Source organism: Carcharhinus amblyrhynchos, chromosome 2, assembly GCF_965287045.1.
Source record: "Carcharhinus amblyrhynchos chromosome 2, sCarAmb.v2.hapA, whole genome shotgun sequence".
NCBI lineage: Eukaryota > Metazoa > Chordata > Chondrichthyes > Carcharhiniformes > Carcharhinidae > Carcharhinus > Carcharhinus amblyrhynchos.
The window spans coordinates 18208890-18227235 of NC_137325.1; the positions used below are offsets into that span (position 1 = coordinate 18208890).

An 18346-nucleotide genomic window follows, 5' to 3' on the forward strand; every position below is an offset into this window, starting at 1 on the left:
GGACTTAAACAGCACAAAGGCATGTTGAAGTCAGCCACGGCTCACCTATAGGGGTGGGTACATGTGAGTAGCACTCCTGTCTCTATGTCAGCATGTTGCAGGTTCGAAGCTGTCACCAGAGACTTGAACATGTTATAGAATCCTTACTGTCCAAAGATATGCAGGTTAGGTGGATTGGCCATGCTAAATTGCCCCTTAGTGTCAGAGGGACTACCTAGGGTAAATGCATGGGGTTATGGAGATAGTGATCAATGCAGACACAATGGGCCGATTGGCCTCCTTCTGCACTGTAGGATTCTATGATTCTATGAGTACAGAAGGAGGCCATTTGACCCATCGAGTCTGTACCAATCACAATCCCACCCAGACCCTATTCCCGCAACCGTCATTTACCCTGCAAATCCCCTGGCACTATGGTAAATTTAGCATGCTCAATCAACCTGACCAACGCATCTTTGGACTGCGGGAGGACAGCTGAGCACCCAGAGGAAATTCATGCAGACACGAGGAAAATGTGCAAAGTCCGCATAGACCGTGACCCGAAGCTGGAATTGAACCTGGGTCCCTGGCGCTGTGAGGCAGAAGTGCTAACCACTGCGCCACTGTTCCCCCAATTATCTATTCTGACATGTGGATGCTGTACTGTCAGATCAGGTCTTAAACCCAGGCGACAGCAGCCCTCTCATGTGCTGAAAAGGATCTCACAACACTATTGAAAGAAGGGCAGGATGTCTTGTGCAATGGAGACCTGTGGTGGAATTTCCCAGCCCTTCTCGCCAATGGAATGGGAAGTCCCAGCCGGAGGTGACCTTCTGCAGCGTGTTCCCCAACAGCTGGACGGGTGAGCCAACCCAAATTCAAAAGGTGTTTAGTGGTGGCCAATGGCAAGCCGTCTCCACTGTCCTGGAGACATGCTGCAGGGTGGGGTTGGGGGGTGCGGAGTGGGGGGTGGTGGGCGGGGGGGTTGGAATCCAGCCCAGTGGCTCGTTTGTTGCTATTATTGTCACATTGCTGCTTGTGGGGCATGGCTGTGTGGAAATTGAGTGCTGTATCTCCTAAACTGCAACAGTGCCTACATTTCAAAAGTACCTTATCAACTATAAAGTACTTTGGAAGCTCCTATGGATGTGAAAGGCTCGCCATGAACGTAAATCTCTTTTTGAAATCACTGCCTATTCCACACTCTTGCCAAGCAAACTGCCACGTTTAATAACTGACTTTGACAATGGACCTTCCAGAACATTCTGCCAAATCCCCTCACTATTGGATGGCAGCTGTGTCATGTAAAACGAGTCCTTTGATTTGGATGTATTTACCGTTCTCTTCCCTTTGCACAGCCTTTGGACTCAGGTAGAGGATGTAGTTACAGGTGAGTTGAAACACTGGCTGGGATTTTCCAGTCCCGCTGTGGGGGATGTGGCGGTCCAACCAAAAGTCCATTGATTTCCAGCGGGACTGGGAGATCTCAGTGACGGGCAGAGCTGGAAAATGCCAACTGTGTCCTTTAGTTCTCTCCTCCCAGAGATGCTATTTGAACTTGTGTTTCAAGTAGTTTCTGTTTTTTTCACTTCTGACACTCCTGTCTCCCTCTCCCACAATGAGCAGCTCCTGAGAAGTCTCCATACCAACTCCTCATTTTTCCTTCCCTTACCTTGAAATACACTTTTAAAGACCTTTTGTTTTCAACGTGGTTCTCAGTTTTAGAGCTTGCACAATCCCACTCCTACATACTCACAACTGCTGCCAAATCTTTTGCAAGTTGCAGAATTCGTTCAGTCAGACAAACATTATTATTTCTTGTCTCCATTGCTCGACCCCAATTATAAGTTTTTTCTTATATGATTGAATGAATATAGCAAGCAGACAACCAAGGCAAGAAAACGAACTTCCATTTATCCGGCAACTTTCTTGATCTCAGAATATCCTCAAGTGCTTTAGAGCCAACAAAATAGATTCAATGTGTGGTCACTGTTATAATGTATAAAAAGTTCTTGCGAGCTCCTATAAACAGCTATATGATAATGATCAGATGATATGTTTTAGCCATGTTGGTTGAGAGATAAATGTTGGCCAGGACACTGGGGAGAACTCCCTATCATTATTCAAAGAATGCCATGGGGTATTTAACCTCCACCTGTAAGTTCAGATGGAGCTTCACTTTAACATCACATGTGAAAGAAAGCACTTCCAACAATGCAGCATTCCCTCTGTTTGCAATGGATTCACGGCCTAGTTTTGATACTCAAATTTCTGGTGCAGGACTTATACCCAAGATTTAGATTCAGAGATAAGTGTTCTTCCAATTAAGTCAAAGTAGAAAGGGCACTCACTTCCACATTTTACCTCTATACCCTGGTCTGCATCTCAACTTAACTATGATCTCTGTTCAGCAAATCTCTCCAACACATTTAATCCCTTAAAGTCCTCCATTAGCAAGAAGACAATTTGCCTGGAGACAAGAATTCCGGAATTAGAATGAAATCTGAGAGCTGCTTGATGCCCTGCTTTTCACCAACACACATGACTGGTTCTGGACTTAACAGGACTCAACTAACTAAATCCATCTCATCCCAGCCAGACTAAAATTGCTGAACAGTCCCTCAAGATTATGAGTGTTCTTTAAGCCATCAACAATGAACGTCCTTGTACCCTGGGGTGAGTCTCTACTTACACATGTGTCCTGTTGAAGGCACTGCAGGATTCTCTTGGCAGGAATGAGAAAATCAATTAGACAGCGGAGTCCGTCCCCTCGATACGACTTCTCCACCACGTGGAAGAGCTGCCACAGGACAGTGGCCGCAGTGGCTTCGAACGGCGGGTACAGGGCCGAAAGCGTGTTCTGTATGTAGGTGTCAAGGGACTCAGAGTCCTGCAAGAGGAAAATTCAGAAACAGGAGTGAATCATGCTGGCAATCCATGCACGTCAACACTATCGGAACACGTTCTGAGCTGCAAGTGAGGAGACATGCTTTAAAAATCTCTAATTCAAAGCCTAATCAATAGAAAGAAAGACCATTTATACAGAGCCTTTCACAAACTGAAGGCATCCGTAGAAACATGGAAGCTAGAAGCAGCAGTAGGCCATTTGGCCCTTTGACCCTGCTCCACCATTCATTAGGATCATGGCTGAATATCAAATTCATTATCCTAATCCCACCTACACTCACATCCCTTCACCCTTTAGTCCCAATAGCTATATCTAATTTCTTCTTGAAATCACACAAGATTTTGGTCTCAACTACTTTCAGTGGTAGTGAATTCCACACATTCGCCACTATATGGGTGAAAAAATTTCTCCTCATCTCAGTTCTAATAGGTTTATCCCTTATCCTCACCTAGTTCTGGACCCCCAAACTTTGGGATCATTCTCTCTGAATCTACCCTGTCTAACCTTGTTAGAATTTTATAAGTTTCTATGATTCCCTTCTCAATATTCTAAACTCCAATGAATACAATCCTAACCAACTTGGTCTCTCCTCATCTGGCAGACTTGCCATCCCAGGAATCAGCCTGGTAAACCTCCACTGTACTCTCTCTATAGCAAGGACATCCTTCCTCAGATAAGGACATAAACACTGTACACAATACTCCAAGTGTGGCCTCACCAACGCTCGAGACAATTGCAGCAAAACATCTCTATTCCAATACACAAATCCTCTTGCTATGAAGGCCAACATACCATTTGCCTTTGTTAAACATGTGAGGCTTCAAAGCATATAACAATCAATGAGATGCTTTTGAAGTAAATGCACCGTTATCATTTTGGAAATGCAGTGGCCATTTTGTGCATAGGAAGCTCCCACAAAACATCACCATGATAATTGCCAGATCATCTGTTTTAGTTATGCTGCTGGGGGGATGAAAATTGGCTGGAAAATTAAGAAAAACTGCCCTGCTTTTCTTCAAAACACTGGAAATCTTTCATAAACACCTGACAGGACAGAGGTAGCACAAATTTAACATACCCATTCCCTCCCACAGTACCAGGAGTGCCAGCTTAGCTTACGTGCTCAGGTCACTGGAGTGGGACTTGAACCACGATCACACTACTCAAGATGGTCGAGTGCTACCCACTGAGCCGTGGCTGGTACACTCGTATGGCAAAACTGATTGCCCACTTTCACGGCATGACTTAACAGCCTAGAAACTAGATCGTGTTTCATCCATTTAAAAGGCACAAGGTTACCTGAGGATCTGGAATGGTGAGTGGAGTGTACACATTCAATTTGTGTCTGAAACTCACATGCACCCATCCGATGGGCCAAATGGCCTCCTTCTGCACTGTAGGATTCTATGATTAGTTCAGGTTTCTCATTAGGTGTCCAGGGTATGTGCTGAAATTGCTGTTAAGCCCACTGTACTGAAATGGCGGCTAAGGACCTCCCACGAAATGGGAGGTCCTTAAAGAACATCTGTTTTAGGTGGCCACCAGAGGCTTCAGAAATAATAGTTTGACCCATTATTAGGTTGGCCTACTTCCAATTTTGACGTTAAGTGTGCCATTGTGTTCCCCCTCCAAACAGGTGCACCATTGCCCTAATTCAATACTTCCGAAAGTGCCGGGAGTGTAAGGACAACCTGAAAGAGAAAAATCTGCGGCAGGAATATTTCCTCAGACTGGGGCTCTTTGCTTGAGAGAAGGGGAGACTGAGGTGTGATCTAATAGAGGTCTTTAAAATCGTGAAGAGGTTTAAAGGGTAGACAAAGAGAAAATGGTTCGAGTTGGGAGGGCAGGTTTTTTTCCAAAATCAAAAGCCATAAATGTAAGATATTTTTTATTGATTCACGGGGCATGGGTGGCAAGATGGCACAATTGTTAGCACTACTGCCTTACAGTGCCAGAGACCAGATTCAATTCTGGCCTCGGGTGACTGTCTGTGAAGTTTGCATGTTCTCCCCATGTCTGTGTGGGCTTCCTCTGAGTCCGCCAGTTTCCCTCACCATCCAACGATGTGTGGGTCAGGTTGATTGGCTATAATAAATTGCCCCTTAGTGTCAAGGGGATTAGGACTGTGAACATACAGGGATGGGGACCTGGGTGGGATTATTGTTGGTGCAGGCTCAATGGGCTAAATGGACTCCTTCTGCACTGATTCTATGATATGGACATCACTGGCTGGCCAGCATTTATTGCCCATCCCTAGCTGCCTCTGAACTGAATGACTTGCTAGGCCATTTCAGAGGGCTGTAGAGAGTTAACCATACTGTTGCGGCTCTGGAGTAACATGTAGGCCAGACCGGGTAAGGATGGCAGATTTCCTTCCCAAAAGGACATGAGTGAGCCAGTTGGGTTTTTCTGTCAATTGACAATAGTTTCATGGTCATCAATAGATTCTTAATCCCAGATTTGAACCTGGCTCCCCAGAACTTTAGCTGAGTTTCTGGATTAGTAGTCTAGCAATGATACCACTAGATACTGTTGCCTCCCCTTAGCCATTAACCAGTGCAATCAGGAATTTAGCATTAATTTTTTTTAACCGAGTAGTGGGATTGCGGAACTTGATACCAGAAGGAGTTACTTGATTTTCTTCCCACACCCAGTGTTACAAAAGGCAGATTTTTGTCTGTTCCTACAGTGAGGTTTTTCTTGGAACAGTCACTAGCCCATCACCAGAGGTCTACAACTTAAGAGGTGTAGACTACTGCCAAATGATTTACTGATTTGAATAGCATTTGGATTTCTAAAGGACATGAGTGAGCCAGTTGGGTTTTTCTGTCAATTGACAATAGTTTCATGGTCATCAATAGATTCTTAATCCCAGATTTGAACCTGGCTCCCCAGAACTTTAGCTGAGTTTCTGGATTAATAGTCTAGCAATCTACTGCTAGCCATGGGCATGTTTGGGAGGATTTTGCAGGTTGATGCTCAACCTATTAGCCGTGTTACAAATGCACTTTCATTGGCCATCACTACCTGGGGTCGATCTCAAACCCAAAGCTTCATGGTAGCACAGTGGTTAGCACTGCTGCTTCACAGCTCCTGGGACCTGGGTTCGATTCCCGGCTTGGGTCACTGTCTGTGTGGTGTTTGCACATTCTCCTCGTGTCTGCGTGGGTTTCATCCAGGTGCTCTGGTTTCCTCCCACAGTCGAAATATATGAGGGTTAGGTCGATTGGCCATGCTAAAAAATTGCCCCTAGTGTCCTGAGATGCGTAGGTTACAGGGATTAGCAGGTAAATATGTGGGGGTAGGGTCTAGTGGGATTGTGGTCAGTGCAGACCTGACGGGTCCAATGGCCTCTTTCTGCACTGTGGCGTTTCTATGATTCTACGATTCAGGCTCAGAAGCAGCGTCGCTACCCACTGCGCCACAAGGAAATAGCAGATAGCATATTTGCTCAGCTTCTCCTTAAATAAGTAGGAGACTCACGTGGAGCATAAATGCCAGTATTTGCCCGTGGGGCCATATGGCCTGTTTCATTGCAGTAAATTCTGTACGTAGAATCATACAGTGCAGAAGGAGACCATCAATTATCTTAAGATAAAAGCAAAATACTGCAGATGCTGGAATTTGAAACAAAAACAGAAAATGCTGGAAAATCTCAGCACGTCTGACAGCATCTGTTGGGAGAGAATAGAGCCAATGTTTTGAGTCTGGATGACCCATCATCAGAGCTCTGTCATCCAGACTCAAAACATTGGCTCTATTCTCTCCCGACAGATGCTGTCAGATCTATTGAGATATTCCAGCACTTTGTCATCTTTTATCTTTATGTTTGTGGGGCTTGATGTGTTCTAACCTTAGGTTATATTACAGTGACTACATTTCAGAAGTATTTCGTTAGCTGTAAAGTACTGGGGGAATCCCATGTAAAGGCACTTTTTAAATGCAAACCTCTTTGATTTTTTTTTCTGGTTCATGTTCACTGACCCTTGTTGTAAAACTCCGGCAATATGTTGGGCAATGCTATCCAGACCCTCGCATTTAAAACTACAATGTCAAACATAAAAGGCGAATCAAAATTAAAAATACAGACAGCCAGCATAATGGAAAGACCGTGCATGTTTTCTTGCAACTTTCTTGTTAACAGTCTTAACTTGACTGTGATTGCAGTTTTTTCGAACGCTACCTGATGGTATCTCAAAACACAGTTTTAAACAGCAGATTTTAATCGCAAGACTTGAACATTTGCCACAATGTGGATCGCCCCAAGTTTTAACAGAACAACAGCTTCTACTAGTCAGAAATTCCTCATGGACGCAGGATATGAATGTGTTGAACTTTAGACTCTTAGCATGGCAAGTGTGGGCCTGTGCCAACGCACTGGCATCCTGAAAAGTAATCCCTCAGCCCGACTGCTGTTCCTCTGGATAAAAAAAAATACTGCTGGAAGAAGCATGCCACTTGTAACTGGAAAGGGACTAAATTAATCAATACTGCAGAGTCAAAAATTTTTATCCCCTTTTGCCCCAAAGGTTCCTGTGTGCTAGTTGTGTCAAACAGATTTGATTTGATTTATTATTGTCACATGTATTGGGATACAGTGAAAAGTATCCTTCCTTGTACAGGCAAAGCATAGAGAAGGAAAGGAGAGAATGCAGAATGTAGTGTTACAGTCATAGCTACGGTGTAGAGAAAGATCAACAAGGTGGTGATTGTGGATCAATATGTTGCACAGTTATTTCAGATCATCCAGAGTGTGATTCAGAGGAATATCATATACTTGTATAAATTAATTTGGTATCCATTTTAAATTTCTGGCAGGTTCTGTGGGGTAGGTTCTATGGGCACAGTGTACTAAACTATATCATGATTTGCTTTGTTGTGGAATCAGAGAATCCTACAGTGCAGAAGGAGGCCATTCAACCTCAATCCCCCCCAGGCTCTATCCCCGTAACCCCATGCATTTCCCTAGCTAGATCCCTGGCAATTTAGCACAGCCAATCCTACTGACCTACACATCTTTTGGACTATAGGAGGAAACTGGAGCACTGGAGGAAGCCCACGCAGAGACAGGGAGAATGTGCAAACTCCACACAGACAGTCACCCAAACCGGGAATCGAACCCAGATCTGTGGCGCTGTGAGGCAGCAGCACTAACACTGTGAATGGCATCCTTCTGCACTATAAGCATTCTATGATTCCTCTGCTTGTAGAAATGAATTGGATATCTATTTTAAATTTCTGGCAGGTTCTATAGGCTCAGTATACTAAACTGTATCATGCGTTGCTCTATTTTAGTAGACACGTAGTCACACTTTAAAGTCCAGTGTGTTTCTCTCCCCAGTATTTAACAATTACTATGTGTGTCGCTGAGTTAGAAGATCCACTCCAGAGCCTTGAACACAAAATCACCCCAGTTTCAGTACCGTGGGATTCCAGCATTGATGCAACCAGATGGGTTTTTTATTACAATCAACAATGGTTTCATGGCTATCATTAGATTTTTAATTCCAGATTTTTACTGAATTCAAAATTCACCATCTGCCATGGTGGGATTCAAACCTGGATCCCCAGAGCATTATCCTGGGTCTCTGGACTAGCCCAGTGACAATAACACTATGCCACTGCTTCCCCCATCCTCAGTCACCTGGCCAATATTAAAACCTCAAACCACAGGTTATCTAATTATTACCTCATTGTAGTTTGTGGAGCCTTCCTGAACATAAATTGGCTATCACTTTTCCTACATAATAACAGAACACATGTTAGATGTATTTAATTGGCTCTAAAGCACTTTGGAATGTCCAGTGGTCATAAAAAATATTAAGTGGTGGGCAGCAGAGTGGCACAGTGGTTAACACTGCTGCCTCACATCGGCAGGGACCTGGGTTCGATTCCTGACTTGAGTCACTGTGTGTGGAGTTTGCACAGTAAGAAGTCTGACAACACCAGTTTGCACATTCTCCTCCTGACTGGGTGGATTTCCTCCAGGTGCTCCCATTTCCTCCCACAGTTCAAAGTTGTGCAGGTTAGGTGGATTGGCCATGCTCAATTGCCCCTTAGTGTCCAAAGATGTGTAGGTGAGATGGATTAGCCATGGTAAATGTATCAGGGTAGGGTGGGAGAGGGGGCCTGGGTAAGATAGTTTGTCAAAGAGTTGGGGTAGACTCGATGCGCCGCATGACCTTCTTCAGCACTGTAGGGATTCTGTGGATTTTTATGGTTACGATTGCATCCCTAATCCCATGAACCCAGTTCATTTTACAACATCTTTCAACAGCCTTCTCTCAGAAGACTGTTACAATGCAGTTGGCTCAATGCATTATTTGATTTCACTTGCATTCCTTCAAACATTTTGCCTTAACTGTAAGCACACATGGAAGTACATGAACCCTCCCCCAAGCCCAGAGAACGAAACTTTACAAGTTGGCACCACTGCCATAGATCTGCATCAGGAAATCTACAGCAATCTGCCTTCTGAGGACACATGGGAAAAAGAGGTGAGCCTTAAGGAGGGTTCAAAAAGAAGAGTGGGTGGTAGGGAGGATGAGAGGTTTAATCGAGGGAAATCAGAGCTTAGGGCCCAGGCAGCTGAAGGTATGACCACAGCAGATGCACAAGAATTCAAAGAACACAAATTTAACGGAGGGTTGAAGGATTGGAGTTGCTTATAGAAAAAGTGAGGGTTGAGAGACTCTGAACATGGGAATGAGAATTTCAAAAACAATACTGCCAGAATGAGAGTTATTGTAGGTGAGCGAGTGCACGGTGATGGTTACGTGTGATTTATGTGCTGCACTCAAGCTTATGGAGTGTGGAAGATGAGAGGTCCATCAGGATGGGCCTTGGAATGTTTTTAGTCTGGAAATAAGAAAAACAAAGAGACAGACAAATTCACAGAGGTGGGAGCAAGCAAATCATAATGGAACAGTCAGTTTTGATGGTTCAGTGGGGGATTACATAATATGCTCTTACACTGAACCGAGTATGCTCAGCTCTGCTCTGTGCTGAAATCGGAATTGGCAATTTGCTGAGGGAAGCTTGAATGGATCTCAAAGTCCCCACGCTAGGAATGACCCTGTTGCAAATTGTCCATTCAGGGGTTGCATTGACAGTACAAATCATCCAGACTCACAATCAAACCAGTGAATGAAGTTTGGCAGGGACTGACTCCAAAGAAACCATAAGCTTATTGTGCATCTCTTCAGGCAGAAGATAGGGAGGAAATTGAGGAAATTGAGGGACTATTCATCAAGTGACAGATGACCATTTGGCCCATCCTTTGCATGTACAATATAGGCTTCATTCAGCTTAGCACATCTGAAGTTGAAAGATACCAAGAAGATAGAAAACACTTGTGGCACGGGACACTTTTTATCGTGACTAATCTGTCCTCACAGCACATTCGCAAAGGACATTTATTTGCAATTCCACAAAACTGTGATTCCAGCCACCGCGGGAATGGGACTGACCAGTAGTCAATTCAATATGCTAGCTTTGAATTTTAAACAGTACCAGGATTTCACAATGAGATACTAAGGTAGGACACTGTCAAGCCCAAATTCTTTCCTCCACTCTTACTTTTCCTTCTGTTTGCGCCCGTGTTACTTTGCATAGAATTACACAGAATGTGGAGAACAGAAATAGGCATTTGGCCCAAGGGTCTTTGCCGATGTTTACTTTTTTCCAGTTCACCTCATCTATCCTTGTCACCCTGTCTCTTTGTATCTCATCTGTTTATTTAGGTTCCCCTTAAGTACATCAATGCTACATTGAAAGCATTCTTTCTTGTTGTATCAGAGCTTGGTACGGTTCCTGCTCTGCCCAAGACCACAAGAAACTGCAAAAGGTCGTGAATGTAGCCCAGTCCATCACACAAAACAGCCTCCCATCCATTCACTCTTTCTACTCTTCCCGCTGCGTTGGCAAAGCAGCCAGCATAATTAAGGACCGCACACATCCCGGACCTTCTCTCTCCCACCTTCTTCTGTCGGGAAACGATACAGAAGTCTGAGATCACGTACCAACCGACTCAAGAACAGCTTCTTCCCCACTGCCAATAGACTTTGAATGGACCTACTTCATATTAAGTTGATCTTTCTCTGCACCCTAGCTATGACCATAACACCAACTTCTGCACTCTCTCATTTCCTTCTCTATGAATGGTATGCTTTGCCTACACGATGTGCAAGAAGCGATACTTTTCGCTGTATATTAATACATGTGATAATAATAAATCAAATCAAATCAAACTTGCTTCCTTGTGGTAACTAACTCCATATTTAGCCAAGAGATAAAAAATACTCCCTAGCCTACATATGGCAATCTATCAGAATTCTATAAAATCTATCTTAACTTTACAATTGGCACGATTCAGCCCTGACTGTGCTCGCAGATGCCATTTCCAGGGGCCAACAGGACAGCGTATTTGTTCTAATAAACTTGCTTTACACATACAAATTACATTTAATCACTATAATTAATGTCAGTGATATGGATTTCTGACCATTTAACACTAATGGTCTTGATGGTCTGCAAAGACAATGAAAATGTTCTTGCCAACAATCCAATTCTTCCTCAAATTACACTTGGTTGGATAGGTCAAGTTATGCTGTCCTGTAAGGAAAGATTGTTCCCTAACCTCAGTTGTAAATGCACAGCAACATTTCCACATTGTTTGAAATACCATGATGTAAAATTTAAAGCTCTGTCTGTCTTTGTTGATGGATCCCATGGCGCTTTTGAAAGAAAGGCAGGTGCTCAAATCTGCATTCCTTCCCTAACCAACAGTCCCAAAAATAACTGGATCTTTCTGTCACCATCTCTGGAATAACTGTGAATCACTGTGGCTTCAAGTTATGAAGGGTTTCTTATCAACAATATGTATACATGTGCAAGCTTGGTTGGCAGAATGTTAATACACAGTCAACTCTCTCTCCCTCTCCGGCTCCAAATGAAGTTCTTCCCTGACCCAGGATGAGCGTCCTGGTGCCCGATTGGCTCGGTTTCTCATGCTGCCTCTCCATAGGGTACGGCCCAATCACGTGGCCCTCAGTGATCGTCCTCCCCTCCGCCCTCCGCATCCCACTCCACACACACACACACACACACACACACACACACAAAGGTGCCTCGCCACCACAATCTCATTGTTCATGGACCTTCTCACAGGCAAAGTTGCAAAGATTGCCAACATCTGATTCATTAATGATTCATTATGAAGCTCTTTGGAACATTTCTGAGAATAGTGATGAGGTACATATCTTATTAATATCTGCAATAGAACACAAACCTTTACTTAGCTAAGTATAGGATCATGGGAATAGGGATGGGAGAGGTCATTCAGCTAACCTGGCTGACCTCCACCTTAACATTTACCCATCTTTGCTCCTTATCTCCTGATAATCTTCCCTAAGTGCAATATATCATCCTCTGTCTTATAAGCTCCAATTTACCCCCACCATCCATAATCTTCCAGTGGAGGGACAGTTCCAGATTTCACTCCCCTTTGAGTGAGGAAGTGCTTTTGCACATCACCTCCGAACTTTAATTTTAAGATCATGGACAGAATTTTATGGCTCCTTTTGCTGGTGGGACTTTACTGTCTCACCAACGTCAATGGACTTTTGAACTGCACGCCACATTTTATGGCATCCGACATCAGCCCTTCTGCCCTGGGATGGGAGAGTAAAATTCTACCCTAAACCCCTTTGTTCTTGATTCCCCCATCTGAGGAAATAGTGGGTGGGGCTCTCCTTTCAGCCCACATGAGGCTTTCTGTACTCGCACTTGCTGGCAACATGGTCAGTGTCACAATCATCTGTTGGCAGCCTCCTACTTGGCCTCTGCCACGCTCACCATCCTATTAAGGACCTCTGGTCTGTCGGCCAAAGCAGAAAGCCCATAACTCAGGGGCTTTCTTACCCTGACTGGGAGAGGTGTGCATTGCTGAGGCAGGCTGGAGAGCAAGAGGCCACTTCAACATCATTGGCCTGCACAGAAAGTAAGGACACCTGAAGCTGGTAAAGCCATTGGGGGTTGGTGAGGGGAACCCTCTGCGGGATTGGACGTGGCTGTTCTGGAGTTTTTCAGTCGTGCAGCTGTGACATTGAGACATGGAACCGTGCACTCCAATAACCACCTTCCACAGCCTGCTGTGGGCAGGCCATCTCCAGTAAGCTGGTGGTGTCCGCACGTGGCAATAGGATGAGGCTGTGGGAAAGGCTGGGCAACATTACAAATTGGCCCCTAACTGGGCCCAATTTGTAACACCATTAACTAACTGCTCACCTCTATTGAGCGAGCTGCCAGCCCTGTTGCTGGCCTGACCCTGGGAAGCTTCCAGTGTTAAGTTTGCATCATCGTAATGGGATCATTTCCGCCCCTCCCCACCCCATCTTTCCAACCATTCCCTCACCCACAGAACCATAGAAAATTACAGCTCAGAAACAGGCCTTTAGGCCCTTCTTGTCTGTGCTGAACCATTTTTTGCCTAGTCCCACTGACCTGCACTTAGACCATAACTCTCCAAACCCGTCTCATCCATGAACCCGGCCAAGTTTTTCTTAAATGTTAAAAGTGACCCCGCATTTACCACTTTATCCGGCAGCTCATTCCACACTCCCACCACTCTCTGCATTAAGACATCCCCCCACAATATTCCCTTTAAACTTTCCTCCTTTCATCCTTAACCCATGCCCTCTTTTTTTTCTCCTCTAGCCTCAGTGGAAAAAGCCTGCTTGCGTTCACTCTATCTATACCCATCAAAATCTTATACACCTCTATCTATACCCCTCAGCATCCAAACCAATCTCCACAGGATCAGGAAAGTCCAGCTTTCTCTCTATCTACCATATTTATGAATGTTAACATTCTAAATATCTATATTATTTAGGCAGCACAATGGTTAGCAGTGCTCCTTCACGGCATGAGGGATCTGAGTTCAATTCCGGCTTGGTTCACTGTCTGCAGGGAGTCTGCATGTTTTCCCCGTGTCTGTGTGGGCTTCCTCCTCGTGCTCCAGTTTCCTCTCACAGTCCAAAGACGTACTGGTTAGGTGCTAAATTCTCTCTCAGCGTACCCAAGGAGGAGCTGGTGTGTGGTGACTAGGGAATTTTCACAGTAGCTTCATTGCAGTGTTAATACAAGCCTACTTGTGACAAATAAATCAACTTTCACTTTTATTCTTAACTTCAATATTCAAGGGAAACGATGACAAAACTTTATCCTTTTAGTTACCGGTTTTATTCTTATGGACCTGCACTGCATCCTCTCCAAGGCCTATATACTGAATGCAATACTTCAGATGAGGGCTGACTAAGATTTCATAAAACTGAGGCATACTCTCCCTTCTTTGTAATCCAGCCCATTTGAGATAAAGGCCTTATGCATTGTCTTTTTGAGCTTGCTTACTACCCCTGGTGTTCCTGTTACTGAATCACCAGCCATTAATTATAAAGTAAGAACCATATTTCCAAATCAAGGTTCAAAGGAGAAAGGGAAACTTGGAATTTCCCACCACATCCTGTAGATAAAACATCTCTAAATGACACCTTCAAATATTTTCTTGAACAATATATTCTTATTATGTTCTTTTGCAGGATAAAAATCATTTAGTTTTGCCCCCCAGCCATTACTGAACTACAAAAATCGACAGACACAGGGGGAGTGGAAGGTATTGATTCATTCTTTGGTTTGATTTATTATTGTCATGTGTATTAGTATACAGTGAAAAGTATTGTTTCTTGCACACTATACAGGCAAAGCATACCATTCATAGAGAAGGAAAGGAGAGAATGCAGAATGTAGTGTCAGAGTCATAACTAGGGTGTAGAGAAAGATTAGCTTAATGTGACGTAGGTCCATTCAAAAGTCTGACAGCAGCAGGGAAGAAGTCGTTCTTGAGTCAATTGGTACATGTTCTCAGACTTTTGTATCTTTTTCCCGACAGAAGAAGGTGGAAGAGAGTATGCCCGTGGTGTGTGGGGTCCTTAATTATGCTGGCTGCTTTCCCAAGGCAGAGGGAAGTGTAGACAGTGCCAATGTATATTTCTTTAGAAAGAAACAATTTAGGATATGGCATGTAAGGAACTTGCCTGATGTGTCATAATTGTACTTTGCTAAGAAGGAGCAAGTGGCGTTGGATTTAATGTTCCTAATGTTCTCACCACTGGGAATTTCCTGGCTCAGTGACTGTAGTAGACTTAATTGATAGAGATTAATTGCTATAAATAGTCAACAACACCCGTTGTCATTGCATCATGCAACTACCAGAGTGGCAGACAGCAAACTAGATGGAACATGTTCCTTTTATTGTCCAACAACTCATATGATCCTGTTTCATTCATCAACCATGAGTAAATAGCTTGAACAAAAGGTTTTATATGAGGGCTGTCGAATCCTCTTTGTTGTAGGTAATGTGTTTTGTGTGGCAAACCGGCAACTTGTAGGCGATGAACCAATGGTTTTATAACTGAGAGTGAGCAGCTTATCTCTACATTTTATGGATTATTTACATTTGTCAGAACGGTTAGACAAAACAGTTCATTTTCTATTGAAAGACATGTCTGTGGTTAACAAGAGAGTGAGTCCACCTGGGGTGCTGGAGAACATACACACCTTCTGCCTTTGTGAAGATGCAGGGCAAAAAGATTTCTGACTGATTGTAGGCTTTGATGTCAGCTGTTACCTGAATCTGTTCAAACGTGACATTGGCACACACGGCTAAAACCCCCCCTTCTTCTCTGAACTCTTGCAGACTAGTCGAGTTGTTAAGAATAAATGCTTAAGGCTAAGTCAATCCTTTTGAGATGATTTCATTTGTCATACCTGCACCTTGCTACATACTTAACCCACCACCCACAGTCGAAACAAGCACATTTAAGCAAAAAAAGATAACAGAAGTGAACAATTATCCAATTTTAACAGAGATGTTTTCATCTTGAATACTAATATTTGGACAGTTCCCTTTCGAAAACACGTTGTATAAACTACAACAAACTAAACATAATCTAGGCCCCCAATTTATCAATGAAGGCTTATCCAAGGCCTCTGTTTAGGGATGCTTGTAGAAATGTTCCCTTATTGTGCATGACTGAATGAGAACCTAGTAAATAAATCTTTAAACAATTTAGCTAAACAAAATGTCAGCTGACTCATTACACTCACATTTGTGATAGTGAATGACACTCATAACTTAGAACTCTAGAATCCCTACGGTGCATAAGGAGGACATTTGACCATCGGGTCTGCACCGACAACAATCTCACCCAGGTCCTATCCTGTAACCCCATCCATTTACCCTGCTACTCCCCTTGACATTAAGGGGCAATTTAGCATGGCCAATCAACCTAACTCGCACAGCTTTGGACTTCTCTGTTGACATGGGATCGGTGTTGGATACTTTATTTTTACCTGTGAATCAAGCCGCTCAGAACAAACATTTTCTGTATCTGAAGGAACAAAATCTGCAGCCCCTTGATCAACATATCTTTGGGTACACTCATGTGTTGGCCAAACATTATCCTCCTTTCTCAATTTAGTGACACCTATATTTGCAACTACGCAAATGAAATGCAGGCACGCAAATTTGGGAAGGTTTGTAAGATGGGGTGGGGAGGGCTATAGATGAAAGGGAGTGGGTGCACTTTTTGATCCTCTTGACTCTGCTGTATTCTCTCACCTGCTCTTTATTGTGTTTAGCATATATGCAGATTGGGAGCATTAACTTAAGCTCCACACCAATAGACAAAGTCTAAAATTATGAATGTTGAGTTAGGAGGTGTACGCTTGTAAAGTGTAAGCTGTAAATAAATATAGACTGTCTACAGATTGACTCCAGTCTATCCTTCATCAATTGGTTTGCTGGAATAAGACACCCTTAAGTGTCTGCATTTGGTGGAAGGCTGTTATGCCACTGAATTATCTTCCTAAACCCCTCCACCTTGACAACTGTTTAATAGCCTCAAAACACAATTCTCTTACAGTAACATCATGCAAATATACAGATATGGAACTTAATTATGGACTTGTTAAGCTCACATTGACACAAAGACATCTTAATGGCTTTAGGTGGCAGGGCTAGTGACACTTACAAAAGTTAGAAGAGATTCTCTGTTTGGCACAATGGTTAACACTGTTGCCTCACAGCACCAGGGACCCGGGTTCAATTCCGACCTCGGATCACTGTCTATGCGGAGTGTGATGTTTTCCCAGTGCCTACGTGGATTTCCTCTGGGTGCTCTGGCTTCCTCCCGCAATCCAAAGATGTGCAGGTTAGTTGCATTGGCCATGCTAAACTGCCCCTTAGGGTCCCAAAATATGTAGGTTAACGAGGATCAGTGGGGTAAATATATGGAGTTATAGGGATAGGGGCTGGGTAAGATGCTCTGTTAGAGATTCGGTGCAGGCTCGATGGGCTGAATGGCCTCCTTCTGCACTGTAGGGATTCTATTCTGTTCTCACTTGTGCACCCCCCGGTGGGTTCTTCTCACTAGGTGCACGTTGTGGGGGGAGCCTGTTGTGATTCGTGTCGACATGAACGGACAATCCAATGTGGTGGGTCCATCAGATGTCAACGCCTGATCTGCATTTCTAAACAGATCCTGACTTCCTAATTTATTTGGGGGGGGGGGGGGTGGGGGGGTGGGGGGGAGGTGGGAGGGGGGGTCGCAATTGAACAGAAAAATCCCATTGGCATTTTGGGACTCTCGCTCAATTTTCTGCCTTCCTACCCCTCCATCATTTCCATCTGCCAAAAACGTGGGGCGGGGCGGGGGTGTGGGGGTGGGGGTGGGGGGTGGAATTCCCCCTCTGTCTTTTGATTTGAGACTTTACATCCTCTGGACTCAACACTGAGTTCAAGAATTTGAGTTTATAGCCCCCGCCCCCATTTTGTTTTCTTTTCCTTTGTTGATTTTGATTTGCCTCACTTGTTTTTTTCTGTTTTCAGATGCAACTGCTCATCATTCTGTTATTCACACCCGCTTGAGACAAATTGTTTGTTCCTTAACTTATCCCACTATCACTGTCTTCAGTCAGCACACTGTCAATTCTTTTATCACCCAATCTCACCTGCGTTAGAATCATAGAATCCGTACAGTGCAGAAAGAGACCATTCAGCCCATCGAGTCTGTACCGACCACAATCCAACCCAGCTCCTATTCCCATAATTTACCCTAGCTAGTCCTCTGACACTAAGGGGCAATTTAGCATGGCCAATCCACCTAACCTGCATATCTTTGGTCTGTGGGAGGAAACTGGAGCATCCCAAGGAAACCCATGCAGACCGGCACGAGGAGAATGTGCAAACTCCGCACACTGACCCAAGTCAGGAATCGAACCTGGGTCCCTGGTGCTGTGAGGCAGCAGTGCTAACCACTGTGCCAATGTGCCACCCGTTCAAAGACCATCCCCTTTGTTCATTTGCCCCACACTCCTTCCTTTAATTTAAATGTTATCTCT

General features: G+C 44.1%; 1 protein-coding gene across 2 annotated transcripts in view; it reads right to left on the reverse strand.

The window, feature by feature from the left end:
• Positions 1 to 18346, reverse strand: part of plekhg4b (pleckstrin homology domain containing, family G (with RhoGef domain) member 4B) — a 179468-nt gene that overhangs the window by 104148 nt on the left and 56974 nt on the right. For both annotated transcript variants that reach the window (XM_080202976.1, XM_080202968.1), the window contains exon 2: positions 2672 to 2869. In XM_080202976.1, the coding sequence (XP_080059102.1) occupies positions 2672 to 2869 (198 nt within the window). The remainder of the gene's footprint in view (positions 1 to 2671; positions 2870 to 18346) is intronic.